At 45.0% G+C, this 21,064-nt stretch overlaps 1 protein-coding gene across 1 annotated transcript; it reads left to right on the top strand.

Annotated features, from left to right (window-relative positions):
• The first annotated feature begins 903 nt into the window (after window positions 1-903).
• Window positions 904-6,224, top strand: LOC134294131 (uncharacterized). Its single transcript, XM_062964130.1, has 2 exons — window positions 904-2,667; window positions 5,896-6,224. Exons 1-2 carry the CDS (start codon window positions 1,120-1,122, stop codon window positions 5,935-5,937), a joined length of 1,590 nt encoding a protein of 529 aa, XP_062820200.1. The 5' UTR covers window positions 904-1,119; the 3' UTR covers window positions 5,938-6,224.
• Window positions 6,225-21,064: the final 14,840 nt, after the last annotated feature.

Here is a 21,064-nt window from a genome sequence, read left to right as displayed (position 1 = left end):
AGTGACCCATTTAAGGTGGAATCAGGTGTCAAACAGGGATGTGTTATTGCCCCAACCTTATTTTCCATCTTCATCACTGATGATACTTCATCTTGTTGATGGGAAGCTTCCCACCGGAGTGGAAATCATCTATCGGACAGATGGCAAGCTATTTAGCCTCAGCAGACTGAAAGCCAAAACCAAGGTCACCACAACATCTTTTATAGAATTCCAATAAAACGGTGATAACGTAGTTTGTACGCTTTCAGAAGAGACCTACAAGCCACTCTAAACACCTTTTGCAGAAGCATATGAGAAACTCGGCGTCTCATTGAACACTGAGAAAGTGCTCTTCCAGTAGTCACCAGCCAATCCCACTGCCATGCCAGAAATACAGCTTAATGGTGTAATGTTAGAAAATGTTCACCATTTCTGCTGCCTTGGCAGCCACCTCTCCACAAAAGTCAACATTAACACTGAAGTACAACACCGCCTGAGCTCTGCGAGTGCAACATTTCTCTGAATGAAACAGAGAGTGTTTGAGGTTCAGGAAATCTGTAGGGATACCAAGGTGCTTGTTTATAAAGCTATTATATATGCCTGTGAAACGTGGACTGTCTACAGACATCACACTCAATTCCTGCAAAGATTCCATCAGCGTTGCCTCCAAAAAATCCTGCAAATCTCTTGGGAAAACAGGCGGACAAATGTCAGCACACTGGAAGAAGCAAAGACCACCAGCACTGAAGCGATGCTCATGTGCCATCAACTCCGCTGGACTGGCCACGTTGTCTGAATGCCCAATCTCCATCTCCAAAGCAGTTACTGTACTCTCAACTCAAGATCGGAAAACAGAATGTTGATGGACAAGAAAAGAGATTTAAAGATGGGCTTAAAAAGGTAAAGGTTTCCCCTGACGTTAAGTGTCAGAACCCTGCTACTAGAGCCTGGATGTGGCTCTGAGTTTCAGGGTCACTGACATTGATAAGACACCTGCGTCCCAGGACTCGGAGGAGAAACGGCTGATGGACTTGGCGGGGAATTTGCGCGGGGTTTTACTGAGCGGGAAGAGACTGTTCAAATGAGGGGGAGGGTATATAAAGGAGGGTTGGCCGGAGCCTCCCATTCTTGGCTTTTCTGATGTTCATGTTTCCTACAGTAAAAGTTTCTGGTGATATCACAGAGAGTCTTGTGTGTTCATTCAGGAGCGGCTGTGGTGAGCTGACACTAAGCCAAGAATACGGACACCATCCCGCTGTAGCGGTGAGGTGTAACATGCAAGTGGAGGATGAAGAGCTCTTGGGCGCCGGAGGAGGAAGGTCGGAAAGGGCCACTCCCGAGACGGACGCTGAGTTCCACCAGCTGGCGGCCCTGGCGTCATCCACCGCTTATGCCCAGCCAAATGGGGTAACCCAGAGGCGCGGAGTGGTGCGGGGAGATAGCACCGGAGGAGAGGAAGGTTCACCTTCCCCAGGCCCGCAAAAGATGGTGTTTCTGGAGGAGAGGATGTCGGCGATGGAGACCACCCTGGCAGTGATGTCGAGGGCGATGGAGCGCCTGGCGGTTTTGGCGGAGCCGGAGCGAGGAAGGGAACTCCGGGCTAGCTCAATGTGGGACGTGAGCATGGGAAGCAGCCAGGGCTTTGCAGACCTCCCAGCACCGAAGGGAAGGGAAATGCGAAAGGAGCCCGGTGCCCGGCCCAAGATCCAAACGAGCCTGACGCGGGTGGAGGAGAGTGACGACGAAGGGGAAAAGCCTCCGAGAATCCCGGCTACGCTCCCAACTGAGACCCTGGTGCCCCTGGCGAATGCCGGGCGTGGCACAGGACAAAGGGAAGCAGCAGCGGGGCCCACTGGCCCGCAAGGGGGCTTGCGACGGGCGGAGGATTGGGGATTGCCACCACAGGGACCCCTACCGAGACGAGAGGAACTAAGGATCGAGTTTGGGGGAGAGTCCTCTGAACTGGATTTTTTCCTGACCACGGTGAGGGGCTATATGGAGGACAATGCCCACACTTTCAGAACGGAATCCAGCCGGGTACGGGCCATTGGTGCAGTGTTGAAGAGGGGAGCGGCCAGCTGGTACGTTCAACTACACGCGCGGCGCGACCCATGTCTGGGGTCACTCCGACGCTTTATGGGGGCCCTGGAGACCCGTTTCCGAGATCCACTGGAGCAAATCCGGGCGAGGGAGGAGTTGAAGACCGTCTCCCAGGGGCAGAGGTCGGTATCTGAGTATGCGGAGGAGTTCCAATGCCTCGCTGAAAAGGTGCCGGAATGGTCTGCAGTGACAAAGATAGAACTCTTCAAAGAGGGGCTCAGGCGGGAGATCCTCTCCTGGGCGGTGCATCGTGATGAGCCTGACACACTGCGCGGATGGATTCAGCTGGCGGGGCGCGTCGAGACATCGCTGGCCCAGGCGAGGAGGCACCGAGGAGGGCTACAGCAGCGGCCGCAGATGAAAGAGGGGAGCCGGAAGGAGGGATCAACCCCAGCCGGGAGGAGAACGGAGCCGCCAGGGAACGTGAGCACCAGCAGGAGGGGCTGCTTCGTGTGCGGCCGTTTGGGCCACAGGGCTGCCGAGTGCTGGCAGAGAAAAGGGGAAGGCGGAGGCCCGCCCAAACCAAGGGCCGTGGCAGGGAAACGCGCCGAGGAAGAACCACCGATGAGGCACCACTCGGGGGGGTTGGTAAGTCAGGACAAAGCCATGATAGTGGTCCCCATTCAGCTGGAAAGTGGCAGCAAACAAGCAACCTGCAAAGCATTTGTGGATTGTGGATGTTCCAGGAACATCATCTCCCCTGAATTAGCCGAGGGATTGGGATGCGAAAGAACGAACCTAGAATCCCCAATAGCTTTTTCGCAGTTGGACGGATCCACAGCATCGGGATCATTAGCTAAGTACAGTGCCGAAGATGTAAAGTGTAAGATAGGGAGTTGGGAAGGAAAGGTGTCATTTGTGATATCACAAATAGCCAGCTATAATGTTATACTAGGCATGCCATGGCTGGGGCAGGCCAACCCGCAAATCAACTGGGAGGATAAGAGCATGATCTTCAGGATGAAGTTGGAAGAAGGGAGCCAGGAAGTGGAGAGAGAGCCGGGGAAAAGGGGGGAGGAAGACTCTATCAGGATAGCAGAACTGGCAGATAAATTACCCCCAGAGTATCGGGATTTTGTGGACGTATTTGATGAGAAGGAAGCAGACAGTTTCCCACCGAAGCGGAGAGTTGAAGTGAAGATAGAGCTAGTCCCAGGAGCAGAGCTTCCTAAGGCAAAAATATACCCAATGTCGGCTAGGGAAAAGGAGGAACTGAGAAAATACATTGATAAAAACCTAGCGAGGGGTTTCATAGAGCCTTCAAATTCCCCTCTAGGGGCGCCTGTGTTGTTCAGGCGCAAAAAGGACCAAACGCTGAGGCTCTGCATTGACTACAGGGGCCTGAATGCAATCAGTTCTGGAAATAAATACCCCCTACCTTTAGTGAAGGACTTGATCGCCCAGTTATCGGAGGGACAGATATTCACTAAATTGGACTTAATTGAAGCATACCATAAATTGCAGATTAAACCAGAGGACAGGTGGAAGACGGCCTTCTCCTGTGCATTCGGATTATTCAATTATCGTGTGCTCCCTTTCGGTTTGTGCGGCGGAGGCGCCGCGTTCATGCAATTAATCAACGAAGTGTTGCATCCATTGTTGTACAAGGGAGTCTTTGTTTTTTTAGATGACATATTGTTAGTATCTCGGACTAAGGAGCAACACGTAGAACTAGTCAGGGAAGTCCTGCAAAAGTTGAGAGAAGCAAAACTGTATGCGAAGCTTGCCAAGTGCGAGTTCAATAAAGACCAGATAGACTTTCTGGGGTATAGGATTTCCTCCCAGGGAGTGGCGATGGACCCTGCGAAGGTAGAAGACGTGAGGGGGTGGGAAGCCCCCAAAACACGGAAGCAGCTGCAATCCTTCCTAGGGTTCGCAAACTTCTATAGAACATTTATCAAGGACTTTGCGCGCCTCACTTTGCCATTAACGGATTTGTTAAAGACTAAAGGTAGGGGAGAAACAGCCAAAGTGAAGGCCCCAGGGGCCAAACTGACCTGGACAATAGAATGCCAGGAAGCTTTCGAAGCCCTTAAAAAGCGTTTTACGGAGGAGCCTGTCCTACAGCACCCTGATATGTCTAAAGCCTTTGTATTACATTGCGATGCGTCAGACCGGGCATATGGGGCAGTTCTGCTACAGAAAGACGAGGGGGGGAACCTGAAGCCATGTGGCTATCTGTCAAAAAAGTTTAGTGATACAGAAAAAAACTGGCCGATTTGGGAGAGAGAAGCCTTAGCGATTCTAAAAGCACTAGAGTGCTGGAGACACTTCCTGGAAGGAAGTGGAACACCGTTTGAGGTGTGGACTGACCATAGAAATTTACAGTATCTAAGATCCCCTCGTAAACTATCAGCGAAGCAAATTAGATGGGCCCAATATTTCAGCCGTTTTGATTTCAGACTCAGATTCTTCCAGGGGAAACATAATATACTCGCTGACGCTCTCTCTCGGATGCCTCAGCACGGGGGAGGAATTCAGGAATCTGAAGGGAGTATTTTTCTTGATAAGCAATGGGGCCTGGCAGTACTAACTCGAGCACAAGCGGCCAAAGAAAACAAACGTACTGCCATTTCCACGGGGGGAGGAGAAATATGGGAGGAAGAGTTGAAGCGAGCGTATGGAATGGACAAATGGTTACAAACAAACAAAGAAAAGGGAGAATTGTGTGGGGATTTGGTGTTTGTAAATAAGAAATTGTATATTCCTGAATGTTTAAGACGAGAAATGTTAAGGAAGTACCATGATAACAAGGGTGCGGGTCATCTAGGCCCCACCAAGACTATTAAACTGTTGGCCAAACAATGCTGGTGGCCCGGAATGAGGAAAGACGCCAGGGGGTACGTCACGCAGTGTGAATTATGCGCAGAGGGAAAAACACCACCGGGGAAGCCCCAGGGGCTATTGCAGAAGGTGGTAGAGCCCATGAGGCCATGGGAATGCGTAGCCATGGATTTTGTAGGCGAACTACCCCCCAGCAGAGGCCACAGATACATTTGGACAATATTGGACTTATTCTCTAAACAGGCACACTTTGTGGCTCTGCCAAAACTTCCTTCAGCTGAAAAACTTGCTGATTTGTATGTGAAGCACGTATATCGCCTACATGGGTGTCCCGACAAGATAATTAGTGACCGGGGAGTCCAATTTACTGCAAAATTTTGGGGAAAATTCTTACAGCTGTTAGGAGCAGAAAGGAACCTGAGCTCGGCCTTTCATCCCGCGACCAACGGGGGGGTCGAACGTACCCAACAGACACTGTGCCAATTCTTAAGGATGTACACCAATTATAGACAGGATGATTGGGCGGACCTTCTTCCGTTTGCTGAGATGGCTTTTAACGGGGCCGTACATTCGGCCACAGGTCGTGCCCCATTCGAAATAGTATACGGACAGGAGGTGGCACCTTTCCCCAGGCTACCCGAGTGGAAGGAAGGGGAGGGCCAGACCGACGAGGAATGGCCGGCCAAAATCAAGCAAGGGTGGCGAACCGTGGTAGAGGCATTGCGGGAAACACAAAAGAAGTACAAGCTCTTTGCGGATCGTAGGCGCCGAGAGGGGGACAAATTGGGCGAAGGAGATCTGGTTTGGCTGAGCACAAAAAACCTAAAATTGGGGTTCCCATCCAAGAAATTGGCTCCTCGCTATATAGGGCCATTCAGGGTAGCAAAAAGAATAAACGAAGTGACCTATGAGCTGAGGCTACCAAAGGACCTAGGAAAGGTACACCCGGTATTCCATTGCAGCCTGTTAAAAAAGTATAAAGGAACTCTGGACAGCGGAGAACAATAGTTGTGTTTAATCTTTTCCTTCCAGGACGAAGGGGAGGAGGACGCCATGTCAGAACCCTGCTACTAGAGCCTGGATGTGGCTCTGAGTTTCAGGGTCACTGACATTGATAAGACACCTGCGTCCCAGGACTCGGAGGAGAAACGGCTGATGGACTTGGCGGGGAATTTGCGCGGGGTTTTACTGAGCGGGAAGAGACTGTTCAAATGAGGGGGAGGGTATATAAAGGAGGGTTGGCCGGAGCCTCCCATTCTTGGCTTTTCTGATGTTCATGTTTCCTACAGTAAAAGTTTCTGGTGATATCACAGAGAGTCTTGTGTGTTCATTCAGGAGCGGCTGTGGTGAGCTGACAGTTAAGTCTAGTCATGTCTGACTCTTGGGGTTGGTGCTCATCTCCATTTCTAAGCCGAAGAGCCAGCGTTGTCCGTAGACACCTCCAAGGTCATGTGGCCAGCATGACTGCATGGAGCACTGTTACCTTAAAGATGGGCTTAAAGCCAACCTTAAAAACTGGCATAGATACCGAGAACTACGAAGCTGCGAAATGCTCTGTGGTTTGCCGTTTCTGCATGATACAGTCCTAAGAAAACCATGTGAAATTCATGGGATTGTAATAAGGCAGTTTGCGCACATATACACACTTTAGAATTTACTATTAGAAACACATTGAAGTTCAATAATTCAGGAGAGAGAAATAATCTCCAGCAAAAAATTCTGATTTCTGGCTTTAAAGGATATATTCTGCACCTTACCTAGAAAATAGCTGCCCCATCTTGAATACCTACTTTCAGGTTTACACTAAAGCCCAATTAGATTCATCATCCAACATACATGAAATTTATTGTCTGACTGCTCTTAGACATCACTCTCACCTGCTATGAGCTGAGAAGATGCTCTAAAAAGACACAAGAAACTTTCCCTATCTTACATTATGCCAGAAATATTGGTAAGAACGTATAAGCATCTTGTAAGGTCAACGTACCTCACCAATGAACCCTAGAAAGGCTTACAAGGCTCCCTGGAGGACAACAGATTGAAACAAGCAAACAAACAATACTGCTAGAAAAGCAAACTCTATCAATAGAAATAAATCAAAGTACAAACAAGAGGCAGAATACCTGAAGGAATATTTGTACCAGGCACGAATGTCCCTGCTTAGAGTTCCTCGATAGACACATTCCTTTGGGTTGCTTTGCAATATTCAGGGATTTCTAAGTGGGTGCCTTTTTAATAGATCCACTAGCCCCATTTGCTAGGGAGCCAATGATGTTTTTGTAGAAACAAATCTTTTACTTTTTCCAGTTTTGGTTTTTAAATATTTTTTTCCATGGATTACCTTTTAATAGTCTACAGATTTGCTGTTTTTATTTTGCTTATTAAGATATTTCATGGTGCTCTTAAATAGAAGTTGCACTGATACTGAATGCATTTGAAGGACAAGTTATAAATATAAATAGTAAATTAGTAATACATTTTAAAAGATTCTAATCAAGAGTTAAAAAGATATTTCTTTTGAGCCTTCAGATCCTTGATTATGAGTGACTAATAGGCACGTCATTTCATGAAAAGGTTTTAAATGCTAACCAGGTAATAATTTTGTGATTAGCTGATGTGATGAATGACACTTGTATAACTAATCCCACAATTTAAGCAATATCTTGGATTGGGTAATGGAGGAATAGAACCAGAACACTGAACTCTAAACAAACACAGTAGGAATAGAGAGCCTTGCAACCTTATCATGTGAGGTCCTTTTTGGCAACATGTACCAGTTTGGTTATACTTTTAAGATGGAGCCTGACGGATCCCATCTCACAAAGTAGAGCAACTTCCAGCAGGCTCCGTCGTAAAAGTATAGGTGAACTGGCACATGCCGCCACAGCGGCAACAATGGAGACTTTCTGTATTGAATAGAAGTCAACGGGGTGAAGCTAGGCAGCCTACGCTTCCCCTCATCAGAAGCGTGAGTCGTATGATGCAGAGTGTGTGGCAATGGGTTCCTTTTGTCCCTCAATGGGCACCGTCAGATTTTCCATGCGGCATGGTGATTCCAGAAGTTCATCTGATGAGGTCACAAAACATACAAGTTATTCTGTTAATATGGCAACTATGATGACTTCAAACAAAGTTTCTGAATTTTAGTATTATCTCTTCTCACAGTCAATTGCACATAATCTTCATCCTTGCTAACATTATACATATTTCCATGATATATCCTTATACAGTAGTGTCTCACTTATCCAAGCTAAACGGGCCGGCAGAAGCTTGGATAAGCGAATAACTTGGATGATAAGGAGGGATTAAGGAAAAGTCTATTAAACATCAAATTAGGTTATGATTTTACAAATTAAGCACCAAAACTTCATGTTATACAACAAATTGGACAGAAAAAGTAGTTCAATATGCAGCAATGTTATGTTGTAATTACTGTATTTACGAATTTAGCACCAAAATATCATTATATTGACTACAAAAATAGCTTGGATTATCCAGAGGCTTGGATAAGTGAGGCTTGGATTAGTGAGACTCTACTGTACTTTACCTTCGATACTCTAAAATATATATCCAATATAGAATTTGTTAACAATTATATTTATGCAAGTTCATTATTGCAGGGTAGTTTGTTATTTGTTTTACTAAAGGAGCCATGTCGAATGGGAATATGAACTTCTAAACCTGAGAGATAAGGAAGACTGCAAGATAACATTTGTTTAATTAATGATATTCATAGCACCACCCATATTTATTCATTCTATGGCTGGACTCATGGGAAGTTCAAGCTTTTACACTCATGCAGAAATAAAGATCTTTTTTTTCATTGAAGTCTGCTAGATTAATATGTATACAAAGCAGTTCATCTCAAGAGAGAGGCCATGGGTAGGCTGAGTAATTTGAATTTCTAGAAGATATATTAATCAGAGGCACCCAAATGGGCTGTCTGCTTTCTCCTTTCCCAGGTATTTACAGGCTGTACCTCAATGGCAACCTCAATGAGGCTTAGACAAGAGGTGAAGACTATAATATCCTCAAGACTCTGACCTGATTCACTCAGACTACATTCTCGGATCACCACAAACTCATTTCATCAACAAGGTATTATGTGATTTAATGATCATATGGAGCCCTGGTGGCAAAGTGCGTTAAAGCATTGAGCTGGAGACCGAAAGGTCCCAGGTTCAAACCCCGGGAGCGGCGTGAGCGGCTGCTGTTAGCTCCAGCTCCTGGCAACCTAGCAGTTCGAAAACATGCCAATGTGAATAGATCAATCGATACTGCTCCGGCGGGAAGGTAACGGCGCTCCATGCAGTCATGCTAGCCAGATGACTTTGGAGGTGTCTACGGACAACTCCAGCTCTTCGGCTTAGAAATGGAGATGAGCACCAACCCCCAGAGTCAGACATGACTGGACTTAACGTCAGGGGAAACCTTTACCTTTACCTTTAATGATAATACACCCTTGAGAGATGGATGCAGAACATGGATGACAGATACAAAACAAATTGTCTATATGTCCGTTGGTAACAGAAGCCAGATTTGTCACTCCTAAAGATGCACCAAGGCCTTCTTCCATGACCTGGAAAGCTCTTTGGGTAGTTAGCACATTTCTTTCCCTCAAAGGGTGCTTCCAGATATAATTTAAGCATGCGCCAAAGTGGGTTTAAGAAATGCACTTTGGCATGAGTTTAAGTCCCCACACCTCCCCCCAAAACCTGCACTTTCCCAGGGGGGGCTGTCCCTATTTCAGTGCGATAACTACCGCGCTGGAATGGAGCAACCCACCCCACCCCCCAAAGCCTTAAAAGAGAAAAAAAAACCTTACTGCACCATCATTAGGCCTTTCTGGAGTTTCCTGGGCCATACCAATGGTGCTCCAGGAGTCGGGGGCCCTGGATCTAATGAGGTATCTAATTGATTTGAGACAAAGCATGGATTACCTTTTTGTCCAAAATTAATTCTCTTTTACTGGAAACGTTGTTTGGATGCTTCCGGTGAAAGCTTGACAGCTCGCGCATTTGGGTCCTGTGTGGATGGGCCCAAAGCAAGAACAGTGAGCTATACAATGGTAAACTATCATATTGGTTTAGTTCACTCCTTTTTGCTTCAAACCTATAAGACATTCCTTTTGCAAGCATAGGTAACTCCAGGCATCTCAAATGATTATCTGTAACAGAAATGGTCAAAGTATAACCCACCAAGAATATTTTGTTGCCAACATGTCCCTGCTGAATTTCCCCAGTGCCCTCACATGACGTTAAAAAATCTTGTAAAGAAAATGAATGGATTTTCCTACTCCTTGAGGTTTCCTGGAGAAACAACTTTGTTATAAACTGGAGCAGAGGAACTCCCTCCAGACCAGGTTAAGAGGATGAAAATAGTGGGATCACTCCAGGAGTGATCTGGAGTTTTCTATATGGCAAAGGGAGAAGTTAAGCATGGTCAGATATGGGTGTTATACTTTCCACTGGGTGTGATCTCATTGTCAAGAGTACAAAAAGAGATGGGAGTTCATAATAGATAGGAGTTTCTTAAAAGTGAGATATTGAAGGCACAATTTCAAACAGTTCCAATGAAGAAGAAAAATGATGAGGATGATGGAATGCAGGGTATGCTTATCAGATTTGCAGAATATGCCAAATTAGAAGGTATTAACCCATAGGACAGTATCATACTTTAAAATGAGCATAACAGATTTGAGAGCTGAGTAAAAAACTAACAAAATGAATTTCCACAAAGAGATGTAAAATACTACTCTTAAACAGTAGAGATGTAAGGTACTACTCTTAGATACAACGTTTTAGGCAGAAAAAAATGTCTAGTTCTGGGACAATTCAAAAAGGATACTGACAAGCAGAAAGGTATTTAGAGGAAGGCAACCAAAATAAGGCAATTGAGAGGAGACATGATCGTCGTCTCACTCGTTCAGTTGTTTTCGACTCTTCGTGACCTCATGGACCAGTCCACACCAGAGCTCCCTGTCGGCCGTTGCTGCCCCCAGTTCCTTCAAGGTCGAGCAAGTCACTTCAAGGATACCGTCCATTCATCTCGCCCTTGGTCGGCCTCTCTTCCTTTTTCCTTCCATTTTCCCCAGTATCATGATCTTCTCCAAGCTTTCCTGTCTTCTCATGATGTGGCCAAAATACTTCAACTTTGCCTCTAATATCCTTCCCTCCAGTGAGCAGTTGGGCATTATTTCCTGGAGGATGGACTGGTTGGATCTTCTTGCGGTCCAAGGCACTCTCAGGATTTTCCTCTAGCACCAGAGTTCAAAAGCATCTGTCTTCCTTCGCTCAGCCTTCCTTATGGTCCAGCTCTCGCATCCATAGGTTACTATGGGGAATACCATTGCTTTCACTATGCGGACCTTCGTTGCCAGTGTGATGTCTCTGCTTTTCACTATTTTATCAAGATTGGCCATTGCTCTCCTCCCAAGAAGTAGACGTCTTCTGATTTCCTAGCTGCAGTCTGCATCTGCAGTGAGCTTCGCGCCTAGAAATATAAAGTCTGTCACTGCCTCCACGTTTTCTCCTTCTATTTGCCAGTTGTCAATCGGTCTGCATGTTTAAAAATTTGCGGGGGGGGGGGGGGGGGGGTAGTCATATTGAAGACAGAGCAAGTTTGTTTTCTGCTAGACCAGTAGTTCTCAACCTTCAGATATTTTGGCCTACAGCTCCTAGAAATCCCAGCCAGTTTACCAGCTGTTAGGATTTCTGAGAATTGAAGGCCAAAACATCTGCTAGACACGAAGACAGAACAAGGGATTCAAACAACAGGGAAAGAGATTCTGTCTAAACTTTCCGAAGAACTTTTTAACTGTGAGAACTGTTTCACAGTGGACTATGTTGTCTTCAATTGTGGTGGAATCTTCTGTTATGGAAGTCCGTAAACAGAGGCTAGATGGCCATCATTACAGAATACTTGGATTGTGTCTTCCTGCTTGACCGAATGAGGCTGAATTGACTGGTCTTTTGGTCTCTTCCAATTCTAGGATTCTATGGCTGTATGATTTTATGAAGTTTTGGGCTTGCTCAGTAGTTAAGTACGGGATGCTCAATAGTCTCGTTTATAAGGATTATATAAGGCTTGCGTCAAACCAATAAACTTGTCTCACCCTCTCTCATACTAAGTGGCCTGAGGAGAGTTTCAACCCTTTGATCAAAAGTTGTGTACGAGATAGATTAATTAGCACTTCTTGCCTACGTGAGTGTGGAATGGTAAAACAAGAGCATTACCTTTCAAAGAGATCTTGAAGAGGTGCCTCTAGAACAAAGTATGAAATGCGAGGCTCTCCAATCCCCCAGTGATAGCCAACATGGCAAGGAATTCTAGGAGTTGCGGTATTCAGCAACTTGAAAACAATACAGCCTCTGCTGTACAAAGAACCTTCAAGTATTAAATATTGTAACATTTCCAGGCATTGAAACAAACTGAAATTAACAGGGAAATGAAGAACAGTATGTAAAAATGCAACAAAGAAAGAGATGTAAGGAATATGACAAGTGATGGAGGATAATGATGCTTTGTGATAGCACTGAGATCAGTCAGACACTAGATATAACCATGTCTCAAATCATCTGATATAGGATTGCTAAGATTATGTACAATGGCAAAGAAAACAGTTTTACAATCTTATGACCCAAAAGGGCTATAGACAGAACACCATGACTTTACTTGGATGGAAGATGCTAATTGATGTGACTGCAAAAGTTGCATAAAACTCAAGTAAGCAGTAAGAAGAACACAAGTAAAAACAGACGTTCGCATCCATGAAATGAGTAGGACAGCTTTAGAAGCAGACTCACAGAAGTTAATTCACAAGTATTTTTCCTGCTCTGTCATCAGCCATGTACGCTTGTGACAGAAAAACTGAGAACAGTAGTGACTAGTTCCAGCCAGTTGGGACACGAGGGACAACACACTCAAGTCACAGAAGATCCAGTGGGCCATTTGGCTGTCATCTGCATTAGGTAAAGGTTTTCCCCTGACGTTAAGTCCAGTCATGTCTGACTCTGGGTTGTGGTGCTCATCTTCATTTCTAAGCCGAAGAGCCGGCGCTGTCCGTAGACACCTCCAAGGTCATGTGACCAGCATGACTGCATGGAACGCCGTTACCTTCCCGTCGGAGCGGTACCTATTGATCTACTCACATTGGCATGTTTTCGAACTGCTAGGTTGGCAGGAGCTGGAGCTAACCGCGGCCGCTCACGCCGCTTCCGGGGCTTGAACCTGGGACCTTTCGGTCTGCAGCTCAGTGCTTTAACACACTTTGCCACTGGGGCTCCGTCATCTGCATTAGGATTACAGAAAACTTTTCACACAGCCAAATGGGAAGGACATAGGAAACGAAAACATACTGTATTTGATAATTAGCTATGCCAACTACACTTCAAGAGCGACATTATAATTAGGGCCAATAAAAACAAAGATTTGTGAAACTGGGGCTAGCAATACCGTGCCTATAGAGCATCACTGTGTTCTTTATCACTTTTGAATGTACTCTGCTGCCCCTATTATAATTATTGACTACAAAGTGACTACAAAGCAACACACCTGGTTGGCATTTACCTTTTTTGTTTTCTTCCCCCATGTAATATTCTTAGAGAGTGAAGCAGGCAAACAGCTAAGGCCAAGTTTTGCAGTGCAAAGATGTAGTTTGAAATTAATTTAATTGCTATGGCTCAATGCTATAGAATAATGGGAGTTGTAGCTTGGTAAGGCACCAGCACTCTTTGGTACAGAAGGCTAAAGTCTTTGTAAAACTGTTGAGTGATTTCTGCTACTGCAAGTACTATAGGTTCTGGGGTCCAGAGTGTCTCACTTTCCAAAAGGTCCAATTAGACATAGATGGGTAGAAGGCAAGAGCGGGAGGTTTTATTCTCCTCTGTCAGCAGAAGAAGCATTCCAAAGTACTGACATACCACAACTGCAAATACAATGCATTTTTATTTCATTTGACAGCTATTCAAGAAACCTGCACCAGCTCCTGATTGGTCCAGAAGCTGTCCAGCTAGGATCTGCATCCCGAGTGGTTCAGGACTCCGTCCAACGTCATTGCTGGCTGACTCTTTGTGTGGCGGGAAATTCAATAAACTGCCACTGGAGCATTTAAAGTGTCAATTTATTGATCTGCCTCCGAGAGGGATGCAATCAGAAATATATGCTGCATGGCGTTGAATAATGAGTCCATGGTGTCCTTAATGGGTTGATTCTTGGCAAGGGGTTGGACTGGATGGCCCACAAGGTCTCTTCCAACTCTATGATTCTAGTGTAAACAATAGGGTTAGTCCAAAGTTGTCAATGGGTGCTTGAAGATGACAAGTTCAATATATGTTGTAAGGTTCTGGTTTGAGTCATGGGAGATGGATCATTCCCACAGATAGCCCCAATCTTATCAATGGGAGCAGGAAACAGAAGCTATTTTCTGAGCACAGTTCCCAGTCTTTCCAGAGCATGGCTGCTGGATTATGGAAGTTGTAATTCCCAAATGCTTGCTGTGTGGGGTACATACAGTATTTTCTGTCCATGATCTAGTGAAAATAATACAGAGTTCAGATGTACTCCTGCTTCCAGGGAAAGTTATTAAGATCTTCCTTTTGTGTGCTTTTGTGGGGATTTGTCTGGCTACCACTGTTTGCCGCTAGTTTTGAAATTCATTAAATTGTCAGTGTAGACAGGGCCATAGTTAAGGCGCATCTGCACTATAGAATTAATACCGTTTGACACCACTTTAAGTGTCATGACTGAATGCTGTGGAATCCTGAGAGTTGTAGTATGGCAAGGCACCAGACTGTTGGAAATGACAACCTTCATCAAGCCTTCTCTAGCAATCTGTTTGTCTATTATCTTGTTGCTTACTGTTTCCTGTATGTATGTTCTGGTATGCAGCTTCTTTTATTCTATGGTTTCGAAAAAGTTATAAAAAGGGCTGTATACCACATGCTCGCTCTCGCTCTCTCACTCTCTCTCTCCTTCTGACTATGTGACCTGTTGATAGCTGTTTTGTTACAAGAGAGATGCCCTGGCCAGCTGGCACAGGGAACCACTTCAAAGATATTTGAAACTAGACTGATACGTTTTTGTACCTGTGTATGCTGAACACATGAAAGTTGTGAGTAAACCAAATATGTTATTTCTATTAAAGTCTACTTCAATTTTGTCTCTTGACTGCATAATATGAAACAAGTTGTTTTCTGGGAGAATATTTTGGGCACTGAAAAAAAAATACTTCTTAAAGCTCTGCTGTTTTTATGCACTGGCAAATCTCTGTCAAATTTCCTGACAGATGAGAGATTGCTTGTTATTTAGTCTAACAACTGACACCATTGCCTAGCATAATTATATTTGGCGTTTGTGTTTTTTCGGTTATTGTGTACATATTATTATTGGTTTTTGTTATTGTTCTTTGATGTTTCATATTTTATCATTGTTTTGTATCTGATTTTGCTGTAAGCTGCCCCGAGTCCCCTTTGGGGGAGATGGAGGCGGGTTTAAAATAAACTTATTATTATTATACTATAAGGGGAGATTCTGCTCTAAAGGGGTTTTTGGCTCTTCTCTAAAAGGTTATGCTCTCTAATAAGACCTTGTAAAACTGCAGATCCCAGGATGCATTAGCATTGATCCATGGTAATAATTGAAGTGTTGTCAAATGGCATTAACTGCATAGTTTTATTATTCCATCTCTCTGTTTGTCTGCATAGTATGTACAGTAGAGTCTCACTTATCCAACATAAACGAGCCAGCAGAACATTGGGTAAGCGAGTATGTTGGATAATAAGGAGGGATTAAGGAAAAGCCTATTAAAAATCAGATTATGATTTTACAAATTAAGCACCAAAACATCATGTTATACAACAAATTTGACAGAAAAAGTAGTTCAATACGCAGTAATGTTATGTTGTAATTACTGTATTTACGAATTTAGCACCAAAATATCACGATATATTGAAAACGTTGACTACAAAAATGCGTTGGATAATCCAGAACGTTGGATAAGCAAGTGTTGGATAAGTGAGACTCTACTGTATTTTAGATTGTACGCCATTGGCAGAATAGTTTTGGGTCCTTTGACTTGGGACCCTTCCACACAGCTGTAGAAAATCCACACTAAACTGGTTTATATGACAGTGCGGACTCAAATAACCCAGTTCAAAGCAGATATTGTGGACTATAAATAACCCAGGCCCCTTCCACACAGCCATATAACCCAGAACATCAGGGTAGAAAATGGCACAATATCTGCTTTGGACTGGGTTATCCAAGTCCACACTGCCATATATTCCAGTTCAAAGCAGACAATGTTGAATTTTATTCAGCTGTGTGGAAGGGGCCTGGGTTATATGACTGTGTGGAAGGGCTCTTAAAGTACATTGATTTTTATTTTATTTTTTCGTGTCAGGAGCAACTTGAGTCGCTTCTGGAGTGAGAGAATTGGTCGTCTGCAAGGGGGTTGGACTGGATGGCCCATGAGGTCTCTTCCAACTCTACTATTCTATGATTCTATGATTCTAGGGGACGCCCAGATGTTTTGATGTTTTACCATCCTTGTGGGAGGCTTCTCCCATGTCCCCGCATGGAGCTGGAGCTGATAGAGGGAGCTCATCCGCACTCGCCCCGGGTGGGATTGGAACCTGGCAGATTTCAGGTCAGCAACCCAACCTTCAAGTCACTTAGTCCACTATGGCATCTAGGGGCTCCAAGTACATTAATGGCACTATAGAAATACAGTAGAGTTTCACTTATCCAAGCCTCGCTTATCCAAGTTTCTGGATTATCCAAGCCATTTTTGTAGTCAATGTTTTCAATATATCGTGATACTTTGGTGCTAAATTCGTAAATACAGTAATTACAATTACAAATACAGTAATTACAGGGAACAAAACAACATAAACAAATACACAAAGAGGTGGTTTGGGGCAGTCTGCACATAAAGTGCGTGCATATTACTTAACTGTACAAAGATCCCACTTGGCCACCACCCTCACCAAGAGATGCAACAAAAGCAAAACATTCCCATCACATGCACCAGCTGTGGCATGTTCCGCTTTTTCACACAAAAACTAGTCAACTACATCTGCTCCAAATGCAAACAGATGACTCTGATGGAGCAGAGGATCCAACAGCTCGAGCACCGTATTAAGACCCTTAAGGACATTCAGGCACTCGAGGTCTTCTTGGACACTGCACAACACACTGCTGTAGATCTGCAGCCTGCATCACACCACACCACCATGATCAGGAACCTTATGGGGAGATCAACTCAAAGGTAGACAACCCTCAGGCTTGGAAGGAGGTCACCCATAGAAGGAGACACAGGACCAGGCAGCCTCCGCAGAACTCCTCTGCTCAGCTGGATTTACACAACAGATTTGAAATTCTTACACCACTAACATACAATCAGGAAACACATCTTGTGGAGGACCACAGTTTCTTAGATACCACTCAGTGGGCCACCCTTGATCAATGCGCAGGAGATAGCCCTGACGGAGACAGTGCATCACCACATTCACACTTATGTAATCATGCAAATGCTCCATCCCCAATCATAGACAGGAACATCCTTGGGAGAGTAATGGGCTTTCGGATGTATCTCAATGGATTGTCATTGATGAATGCACTGGGGATGTTGAGGAGGAGGACAACACTTTACACCTACATGATTCACTTCAACAAGAACACTCTTCAGGGGACATACACACTGTCTTGCACAAAAGGGACCCTGTCAATCCTCAAAGGAAACAGGTCTTGGTAGTAGGTGACTCCCTCCTTAGAGGAACGGAAGCCATCATTTCCAGACCAGATGGGATGGCTCGAGAAACATGCTGCCTCCCGGGGGCAAAAATACACCATATCACTCAGAGGCTCAGCAGGCTCTTAAAGCCCCATCACCCTCCCCATCTTATGTTGATTCATGTAGGTACCAATGACACCGCTAGGCATACTTTTCAAAAGATCACAAATGATTTTCGAGCTCTGGGAACAAAGCTAAAACTGTATAATGTACATGTGATCTTTTCATCCCTCCTCCCCGTTGTAGGACACGGCTCTACAAGGGCCGGAAAAATAGTACAGGTTAATAACTGGCTCAGAAAATGGTGTCAAGAGGAGCATTTTGGCTTCCTTGACCATGGTCTACTCTTCCAAGAGGATGGACTACTGGCAAGTGATGGGGTGCACCTCACACAAGTAGGAAAACATCTTTTTGCACACAGACTCACAAACCTCATCAGGCGCTCTTTAAACTAGATCCACTGGGGGAGGGGAACAACAGGCTGGCGAACACTATATTACCCATGACCACAGGGAACCGCCAAAAGGCTAAACGGAGGGCTGCACAAACACAGCAAGGACCAAGTACAGAGAGCACAATAATCCCAAATAAACAGCTTGAGGGGAGGTCACAGGGGCTTACATGTCTTTACACTAATGCACAGAGCATGGGAAATAAGCAAGACGAACTCCAACTCTTAGCACAGCACCACACATACGATGTCATAGGCATCACTGAAACCTGGTGGGATCACTCCCATCACTGGAATTTAGCCATTCAGGGCTATAACCTCTTTCACAGAAATAGAACAAAGGGGAGAGGAGGGGGAGTAGCTTTATATGTCAAAAACAGTTACGTTGCAGAAGAAATGCAAGACTGTAATCCGGGAAACCAGCTTGAAAACATCTGAATAAGAATCAAGGGAACCGGGACTCAAAAAGACATTGTCGTGGGTGTCTACTACAGACCTCCGAGTCAGGATGAAGGACTTGATGAAGCTTTCTGTCAACAGCTGACCAAACAGGCACAAAGAAGAGATATAGTAGTCATGGGCGATTTCAATTATCCCGATATCTGCTGGAAAACAAACTCGGCCAAGAGTACAAAGTCCAACAAATTCCTTACTTGCCTTGCAGACAATTTTATGGTCCAGAAGGTGGAAGAGGCAACAAGGGGATCAGCAACTCTTGATCTAATCTTAACAAATGTGGAAGACCTGATCAATACAGTTGAAGTGGTTGGATCCTTAGGGGCAAGTGACCATGTGCTCCTCCAGTTTGCAATACAAAGGAATGCTGAAACTAAGACAAGTCAAACACGCATTCTGGACTTTAAGAGAGCTGACTTCCAAAAAATGAAGGAATTACTGTGCGGCATTCCATGGACGCCAATATTAAAAAAACAAGGGAGTTAAGGATGGATGGGAGTTTTTCAAAAGTGAAATACTCAAGGCGCAAATGCAAACAGTGCCAACAAAGAAGAAAAATAAGACAAGTGCAAAGAAGCCAGAATGGATGTCCAAAGAACTTCTAACTGAGCTAAGACTCAAAAGTGACATGCACAAGAAGTGGAAAAGGGGAGAAATCACCAAAGAAGAATTCAAACGTATAGCCAACACCTGTAGGGAAAAGGTTCGCAAGGCTAAAGTGCAAAATGAGCTCAGGCTTGCCAGGGACATAAAAACAACAAAAAAGGCTTTTTTGCTTACGTTGGTAGAAAAAGGAAGAACAAGGAGGCGATAGGGCCTCTGCAAGGAGAAGATGGGGTGATGGCGACAGGGGACAGGGAAAAGGCAGAACTGCTCAATGCCTTCTTTGCCTCGGTCTTCTCACAAAAAGAAAGCCATCTTCAACCTCAGCAACATGGAATGGACGAAGGATTGGGGGAAATCCAATAGGGAAACAAGTTGTCCAGGAACACCTGGCCGCTCTAAACGAATTCAAGTCCCCAGGGCCAGATCAGCTACATCCAAGAGTACTGAAGGAACTAGCGGAAGTTATTTCAGAACCACTGGCAATTATCTTCGAGAGTTCTTGGAGAACGGGAGAAGTCCCAGAAGATTGGAGGAGGGCGAATGTGATCCCTATCTTCAAGAAGGGAAAAAAGAACGACCCAAACAATTACTGTCCGGTCAGCCTCACATCGATACCAGGAAAGATTCTGGAAAAGATCATTAAGGAAGTGGTCTGCGAACACTTAGAAACAAATGCGGTCATTGCTAATAGTCAACACGAATTTACCAAAAACAAGTCATGCCAGACTAATCTGATCTCTTTTTTCGATAGAGTTACGAGTTGGGTCGATACAGGGAATGCCGTGGATGTAGCATACCTGGATTTCAGTAAGGCCTTCGACAAAGTCCCCCACGACCTTCTGGCAAACAAACTAGTAAAATGTGGGCTAGACAAGACTACGGTTAGGTGGATCTGTAATTGGCTAAGCGAACGAACCCAAAGGGTGCTCACCAATGCGTCATCTTCATCATGGAAAGAAATGACAAGTGGAGTGCCGCAGGGTTCCGTCCTGGGCCCGGTTCTGTTCAACATCTTTATTAACGACTTAGACGAAGGGTTAGAAGGCACGATCATCAAGTTTGCAGACGACACAAAACTGGGAGGGATAGCTAACACTCCAGAAGACAGGAGCAGAATTCAAAACGATCTTGACAGACTAGAGAGATGGGCCGAAACTAACAAAATGAAGTTCAACAGGGACAAATGCAAGATACTTCACTTCGGCAGACAAAAATGGAATGCAAAGATACAGAATGGGGGACGCCTGGCTTGACAGCAGTGTGTGCAAAAATGACCTTGGAGTCCTCGTGGACAACAAGTTAAACATGAGCCAACAATGTGATGCAGCAGCTAAAAAAGCCAATGGGATTCTGGCCTGCATCAATAGGGGAATAGCGTCTAGATCCAGGGAAGTCATGCTCCCCCTCTATTCTGCCTTGGTCAGACCACACCTGGAATACTGTGTCCAATTTTGGGCACCGCAGTTGAAGGGAGATGTTGACAAGCTGGAAATCGTCCAAAGGAGGGCGACTAAAATGATTAAGGGTCTGGAGAACAAGCCCTATGAGGAGTGGCTTAAAGAGCTGGGCATGTTTAGCCTGCAGAAGAGAAGGCTGAGAGGAGACATGATAGCCATGTACAAATATGTGAGGGGAAGTCATAGGAGGGAGCAAGCTTGTTTTCTGCTGCCCTGCAGACTAGGACACGGAACAATGGCTTCAAACTACAGGAAAGGAGATTCCACCTGAATATCAGGAAGAACTTCCTCACTGTGAGAGCTGTTCGACAGTGGAACTCTCTCCCCCGGACTGTGGTGGAGGCTCCTTCTTTGGAGGCTTTTAAGCAGAGGCTGGATGGCCATCTGTCGGGGGTGCTTTGAATGCAATTTCCTGCTTCTTAGCAGGGGGTTGGACTG

This window comes from Anolis carolinensis, chromosome 1, assembly GCF_035594765.1.
Source record: "Anolis carolinensis isolate JA03-04 chromosome 1, rAnoCar3.1.pri, whole genome shotgun sequence".
Taxonomy (NCBI): domain Eukaryota; kingdom Metazoa; phylum Chordata; class Lepidosauria; order Squamata; family Dactyloidae; genus Anolis; species Anolis carolinensis.
Note: the sequence above shows the minus strand (reverse complement) of the source record. Positions and strands in the feature narration are given on the sequence as shown.